Genomic DNA, 8,306 nt, shown 5'->3' on the forward strand with positions numbered 1-8,306 from the left:
TGATAGGATTGCAAAAAGGATTCAAGATGGGATTGCAAAAAGGATTTAAGATAGGATTACAAAAAGGATTCAAGATAGGATTGCAAAAAGGATTTAAGATAGGATTGCAAAAATGATTTAAGATAGGATTGCAAAAATGATTTAAGATAGGATTGCAAAAAGGATTCAAGATAGGATTGCAAAAAGGATTTATGATAGGATTGCAAAAAGGATTCAAGATGGGATTGCAAAAAGGATTTAAGATAGGATTACAAAAAGGATTCAAGATAGGATTGCAAAAAGGATTTAAGATAGGATTACAAAAAGGATTCAAGATAGGATTGCAAAAATGATTTAAGATAGGATTGCAAAAAGGATTTAAGATAGGATTGCAAAAAGGATTCAAGGTAGGATTGCAAAAATGATTTAAGATAGGATTGCAAAAATGATTTAAGATGGGATTGCAAAAAGGATTCAAGATAGGATTGCAAAAATGATTCAAGGTAGGATTGCAAAAATGATTTAAGATAGGATTGCAAAAAGGATTTAAGATAGGATTACAAAAAGGATTCAAGATAGGATTGCAAAAAGGATTTAAGATAGGATTGCAAAAAGGATTTAAGATAGGATTGCAAAAAGGATTCAAGGTAGGATTGCAAAAATGATTTAAGATAGGATTGCAAAAAGGATTTAAGATAGGATTGCAAAAATGATTTAAGATAGGATTGCAAAAAGGATTTAAGATAGGATTACAAAAAGGATTCAAGGTAGGATTGCAAAAATGATTTAAGATAGGATTGCAAAAAGGATTCAAGATAGGATTGCAAAACGGATTTAAAATAGGATTGCAAAAAGGATTTAAGATAGGATTGCAAAAATGAATTAAGATAGGATTGCAAAAAGGATTCAAGATAGGATTGCAAAAACGGATTTAAAAGAGGATTGCAAAAATGATTTAAGATAGGATTGCAAAAATGATTTAAGATAGGATTACAAAAAGGATTCAAGATAGGATTGCAAAAAGGATTTAAGATAGGATTGCTAAAAGGATTCAAGATGGGATTGCAAAAAGGATTCAAGGGAGGATTGCAAAAATGATTTAAGATAGGATTGCAAAAAGATTTAAGATAGGATTACAAAAAGGATTCAAGATAGGATTGCAAAAAGGATTAAGATAGGATTGCAAAAAGGATTTAAGATAGGATTGCAAAAAGGATTCAAGGGAGGATTGCAAAAATGATTTAAGATAGGGATTGCAAAAAGGATTCAAGATAGGATTGCAAAACGGATTTAAAATAGGATTGCAAAAAGGATTCAAGATAGGATTGCAAAACGGATTTAAAATAGGATTGCAAAAAGGATTTAAGATAGGATTGCAAAAAGGATTTAAGATAGGATTGCAAAAAGGATTCAATATAGGATGTTCATACCATTTGTTGGTGTATTGTGTTTGGTATTTTCTACAAAGACTCCAATTGAGGGCTTCTCCCACAGTATTACAGTTCTTCTTTTATTATAATGCTAACGCAATACATTGCACATTTTGCAAATTTATTGATAAGTAACATTATTACTGTGTTTTCCTCTGCTTTAGCTAGACAAAGGTAATAGCTATTGTAAGATATAATAAATGTTTTATTTTTCTATTTGCAAATCATTTATCGTTTTTGAAGATTGCGAGTATTGCAAAAGGACTTTGAAGCGCAAACCATTTATTGTTTTTGAAGATTGCGAGTATTGCAAAGGACTTTGAAGCGCAAACCATTTATCGTTTTTGGAGATTGCGAGTATTGCAAAGGACTTTGAAGCGCAAACCATTTATTGTTTTTGAAGATTGCGAGTATTGCAAAGGACTTTGAAGCGCAAACCATTTATCGTTTTTGAAGATTGCGAGTATTGCAAAGGACTTTGAAGCGCAAACCATTTATTGTTTTTGAGATTGCGAGTATTGCAAAGGACTTTGAAGCGCAAACCATTTATTGTTTTTGAAGATTGCGAGTATTGCAAAGGACTTTGAAGCGCAAACCATTTATTGTTTTTGAAGATTGCGAGTATTGCAAAGGACTTTGAAGCGCAAACCATTTATTGTTTTTGAAGATTGCAAGTATTGCAAAGGACTTTGAAGCGCAAACCATTTATTGTTTTTGAAGATTGCAAGTATTGCAAAGGACTTTGAAGCGCAAACCATTTATTGTTTTTGAAGATTGCGAGTATTGCAAAGGACTTTGAAGCGCAAACCATTTATTGTTTTTGAAGATTGCAAGTATTGCAAAGGACCTTGAAGTGCAACTCTGAATAATGATGATTGTGATGAAGATAATGATTGGAAAGTTTGTGATGTGTGCATTGTGAATTAAAAATACAAAAAGTTTATAAATTCGCAGAGTAAATAGTATAGATATATAATGTCAAGAAATAAAGAAAATAATAAAGATTAGATATTTCTAATTATTTAATAATTAGTTAGTTCTGTATATTAGCTAGATACGTTCTATATAATTGCACAGTTCATTCAGGTATATGATTCTCGTATTCACTTTCCACAGCTGTGAATGTATTTTAAAAATAAACACAAGTTATTATAAATATCAACACTGTTTTTATGTAGGTTATTAACTGGTATCACATGTGTTTAGTGTCGAACAGGTGCGCTTGGAACGTGTTAATGTCTTGATTACCCAATTAACTAGGTAGGTGTGAATTAACCCACTTGTGTCTGTTATTACTAAATGTTTTTTCTTTCTTACGTTTGGGGGAAATGGAGGAAAAATATAGAAAATGGAGAATAGAGATAAATATCTAATACGTAAAGAAAATCAGTGTTATTACTATAGCCTCTGTACCATGGTCTTCCATTGTCTTGGGGTAGAGTTCTCTTGCTTGAGGGTATATTACTAAATGTTCTTTCTTTCTTCACTACGTTTGGGGGAAATGGAGGAAAAATATAGAAAATAGAAAATAGAGATAAATATCTAATACGTAAAAAAATCAGTGTTATTACTATAGCCTCTGTACCATGGTCTTCCACTGTCTTGGGTTCTCTTGCTTGAGGGTACACTCAGGCACACTATTTTTGTTTCACTTACTCTGGTTATTTTGAAGTTTTTATAGTTTATATATGAAAAAAATATTTTAAGGTTATTGTTCTTGAACTTCTCTTGTATGTTTCTTTATTTCCTTTCCTCACTGGGCTATTTTCCCTGTTGGAGCCTTTAGGCTTTAGCATCCTGCTTTTCCAACGAGGGTTGTAGCTTAGCTTATAATAATAATAATAATAATAATAATAATAATAATAATAATAATAATAATAATATTAAGGGTTATTTGATATAATAGTGCTTTTATCTTGTCTTGTATAATGTTATTCTTTGGTGTACACGACCTATTTACGTCAAGTGAGGAATAACTATTCAAGGCCTTCCCATTTGGCAACTTCTCTCTCTCTCTCTCTCTCTCTCTCTCTCTCTCTCTCTCTCTCTCTCTCTCTCTCTCTCTCTCTCCTGGCAGTCGACTGTTACCAGCTGTTAATCACTAGATTTTTAGGAAATTTGATCTCATGTTTTTTTCTGATATAGAAATCGAGGTGAAGTGTCTACCAAATATGATACAAGGTCAGAGAGAGAGAGAGAGAGAGAGAGAGAGAGAGAGAGAGAGATAGAGAGAGAGAGAGAGAGAGAGAGAGAGAGAGAGAGAGAGAGAGAAAGAAAGCGTAGAGAGATTCACTAAATTCACAGGCTTTCATTCTCAATGGAACCTGTTTCGTAGGTAAAAGAGAAAATGTAAAAAGGAAAAGAAAAATATATAGGTTTAAAAAACTGGTTTTGCCAGCCAAGACAGGGCGCTGTTCTATCCTTCTCTCTCCCCACACTTCCTCCTCCTCTTTCCTCTTCCTCATCTTCTTTCCTCTTCCCTCTTCTCTTCTTCCTCCTTATCATCTTCCTCCTCCTCCTTCTGCTCTTCTCCCTACTCCTCCTCCTCTATCTTTCTTCTTCTCTATCTCCTCCTCCTCCTCCCTCTTCCTTCTCCTCCTCATCTTTCTCCTTCTCCTCTTCTTTCTTCTTCCTCCACCTCTTCTTTCTCCTCATCCTCCTCCTCTTCTTTCTCCTCATCCTCCTCCTCCTCCTCTCCATCTTTCTTCCTCCTCCTCTTCTCTCCTCTTCTTCCTACTCCTCTTTATCTTTCCTCCTTCCCTATCTCCTCCTCCTCCTCCTCCTCTTTCCTCTTCCTTCTCCTCCTCCTCCTCTTCTTTCTCCTCCTCTTCATCCTCCTCCATCACCTCCTCCTCCTCATCCTCCTCCTCCTCCTCCTCCTCCTCCTCCTCCTCTCTATCTTTCTTCCTTCTCTATCTCCTCCTCCTACCTTCCTCTCCTCTTCCTCCTCCACTTCTCCTCCTCCACCTCCTCCTCTCTATCTTTCCTCCTTCTCTATCTCCTCCTCCTCCTCCTCTTTCCTCTTCCTTCTCTTCCTCCTCCTCTCCATCTTTCCTCCTCCTCCCCATTCTCCAGAGATCATAATCTTCATACCTTGTGCGGGGATCGGCTAACTTCGGCTTTTACAAGGACGGGCAATAAATTGAAGGAACCTTATTGATATTGGAGAAAATAATGTTGGTCTCTGCTACGACAAACTTGCTTTTCTTCATACATTTTTTTACACACTCTCTCTCTCTCTCTCTCCTCTCTCTCTCTCTCTCTCTCTCTCCTCTCTCTCTCTCTCTCTCTCTCTCTCTCTCTCTCTCTATATATATATATATATATATATGTAGATATATATATATATATATATATATATATATATATATATATACAGTATATACCTATATATATGTATATATATATATACATCTATATATACATATATATATATATATATATGCATATAGCAAATATATAAATGTATATATATATATATATATATATATATATATATATATATATATATATATATGCATATATATGTAATTATATATCTATCTATCTATCTATCTATCTATCTATCTATCTAGAGAGAGAGAGAGAGAGAGAGAGAGAGAGAGAGAGAGAGAGAGAGAGAGAGAGTGAGGGAGAGGAGAGAGAGAGAGAGAGAGAGAGAGAGAGAGAGAGAGAGAGAGAGAGAGTTAATGAAAGACATTAACTTCCCATGAAAATCAGACACACGCAAGCTGCTGTAATTAGGTCATTGATTGCACGGGAATTGTCTTGCAACCAAATAATCCTCTTTGGATGGGCAAATTTCGATGTAGAAATTGCAATTGAAAAGTCCTGTGCAACGATTTACATAGTTATCAAAATTTCGAAAAAACTCGAAAATCTTTGTTATTGGCTTATTAAGAAAACATGGAAATTTTCGATGCATAGGATGATGAATATAATTAAATATCAGTTGGAGAGAGGCAAAATTGCAGTATGATACACTCTGCCCTAATGAAAATGGCTGGTTATATGAACTCACCAACCGCCCGTTGAGATACTACCGCTAGAGAGTTAGGGGGTTGTTTGACTGGCTAGGCAGTACTACATTAGATCCTTCTCTCCGGTCACGGTTCACTTTCCCTTTGCCTACACATGCATCGAATATTCTGGCCTATTCTTTACAGATTCTCCTCTGTCCTCATACACCTGACAACACTGAGATTACCAAACAAATCTTCTTCACCCAAAGGGGTTAACTACGGCAATGTAATGGTTCAGTGGCTACTTTCCTCTTGGTAAAGGTAGAAGAGACTCTTTAGCCATGGGAAGCAGCTCTTCTAGGAGAAGGACATTCCAAAATCAAACCATTGTTCTCTAGTCTTGGGTAGTGCTATAGCCTCTGTACCATGGTTTTCCACTGTCTCGGGTTAGAGTTCTCTTGCTTGAGGGTACACTCGGGAACACTATTCTATCTTATTTCTCTTCCTCGTGTTTTGTTTAAGTTTTTAATGTTTATATAGCAAATATTTATTTTAATGTTACTATTCTTAAAATGTTTTATTTTTCCTTGTTTCCTCTCCTCACTGGGTTATTTTCCCTGTTGGGGCCCCTTGGGCTTATAGCATTCTGCTTTTCCAACTAGGGTTGTAACTTAGCATTTAATAATAATAATAATAATAATAATTATAATAATAATAATAATAATAATAATAATAATAATAATAATAATAATAATAATAATAATAATTTGAAAACGGTAAAAATCCTGGAATAAATGTTGCCAGGCATTTACCGTTTTTTAAAGCAAATTTTTTTTTTTAATAACTGGGTATGGAAATTGCGGTAAAGGCAAGACCAGATCAGTAATTTTTTGGAAGCAAATTCTCTTTAGAAAATTACTATCCTAAGATACTATGTATTGAAGATCCTATTATCCACAATGAGAAACCACTTTCTCGTAGCTCGGAGGACAAGAGTATGCTAAAAACAGGTCTTATGGTCGAAACTCAGAGGAAATCGGTTCAATAATCGCCCTTATCCATCAAATGCTCATTCGGTCGAAAAGGTTCTTCGCTAAAAAAATTTAAATGTTTAAAGAAAACTAAGTATGATATTATTACGTAGCAATTACTATGGCATTCCACTGCATTATTATTACAATTATTACTTGCTCACCTACAAGCCTAGTTGGAACACCAAGGTGCTATCAGCCCACGGGCCCAAACAGGTAAAATAGCCCAGTGAGGAAAGGATAGTGTTATTATACAAAGGGAAACCAGATATAATTTTAATTTCACTCTTGATATATAATCTATTCTAAGATACTTTGAACCTTTTAATTTCGTAGAGGAAATGTTCAATTAGTACATTTCTAGAGAGAAAAGCTGATCTCCAGTATGACATTACCTTTTGGATGCTCTCGGGATTACTACTTGATTTGAAACAGCTTTTAATAGTCTCCGTAGAGGAGAAGGCTCTTCGTTAATTAGTTTTACTACTTTTAATTCTAGCTTTTAATTCGGTGGAATAGTCTAGGGTAGATCCAAGGCTTTAGAATGGTTTTAGGAAAAAGACTTGTCAATTAACCTAATCACGTATCTTTGGTTAATTCTACTTCTTTTAATCTTAGCTTTTATTTTATATATATATATATATATATATATATATATATATATATATATTATATATTATATATATATATATACATATATATATATATATGTATATTATATATGTATACATATATATGTATATATACATATATATATTATATATATACATATATATGTATATATATATATATATATATATATATATATATATATATACATATACATATATATATATATATATATATATATATATATATATATATATATATATATATATATATATATATAAAGAGATAGAGAGAGAGAGAGAGAGAGAGAGAGAGAGAGAGAGAGAGAGAGAGAGAGAGAGAGAGGAGAGAGAGAGAGAGAGAGAGAGAGAGAGAGAGTTAATAGTCATCTAGTTTGATATATTTCGCTCTAAAATTCTCTATTGATAACCAAGCTATAGAAGCAATATGCTAATTAAGCATCAAAGATATCATTAATTATAATCAATGATTGTACAATTGCTGCCGTACTTATAATTAAATCAAGAAACCATATTAATGATATTACCATTGATATTTGATTATTGGCTACGATGAAGGATTCAAATTTGATTGATCAAAGAAATGTATAATTAGGTAATGTATAAGAGTGTCATTATGAATTTGATGTAGAAACCTCATGAATGCTTTACATAATGAAGGAAAATTAGGCATTGAAATAAGGTTAGGGATTTTTATATTAAAACGTAATTGGTCTCCGTATAAATATACTGTCCTTAGCCGTATTTCAGTAAAGTACAGGTGACCGTCATTGTACCCTACCTAGCTATTATCTTTTTTACGGATTGGTGGCAATTAACGCCGTATACGCTGCAGTACTCTAAATCCCTAAGAATATATACGGCAGACAGATCTTGTAGGGCGAAAGGTCTCCGAAGTATAGGAGCAGGAAACCAATCCTTAAATGAAGGAAAGTTGTTATTGTTCTTTTTGTTATTGTTATATTGTTGATGTTATTATGATCAGAATAGTAATGCAATTGTTGTTATTATTATTATTATTATTATTATTATTATTATTATTATTATTATTATTATTATTATTATTATTATTATTATTATTATTATTTAACAGTGAAATTAAGGATACCCTGAGTGATATATGGAAAAAATAGCGCTTACATAACCGGTGTTAGTGATTGAATTAATACACACACACACACACACACACCCACATATATATATATATATATATATGTATATATATACATATACATATATTTGTGTGCGCGTATATGTAACCCTATATATTCATCT

At 33.1% G+C, this 8,306-nt stretch overlaps 1 protein-coding gene across 1 annotated transcript in view; it reads right to left on the bottom strand.

The window, feature by feature from the left end:
* Nucleotides 1–4,252, bottom strand: part of 5-HT2A (5-hydroxytryptamine receptor 2A) — a 40,596-nt gene extending 36,344 nt beyond the window's left edge. Inside the window, exons 1-2 of the mRNA XM_068373728.1 lie at nt 4,147–4,252; nt 2,823–2,895 (exon numbers count right to left, since the gene is read on the bottom strand). Coding sequence (XP_068229829.1) covers nt 2,823–2,895; nt 4,147–4,252 — 179 coding nt within the window. The remainder of the gene's footprint in view (nt 1–2,822; nt 2,896–4,146) is intronic.
* Between the last annotated feature and the right edge of the window lie 4,054 nt (nt 4,253–8,306).

This window comes from Palaemon carinicauda, chromosome 1, assembly GCF_036898095.1.
Source record: "Palaemon carinicauda isolate YSFRI2023 chromosome 1, ASM3689809v2, whole genome shotgun sequence".
Taxonomy (NCBI): domain Eukaryota; kingdom Metazoa; phylum Arthropoda; class Malacostraca; order Decapoda; family Palaemonidae; genus Palaemon; species Palaemon carinicauda.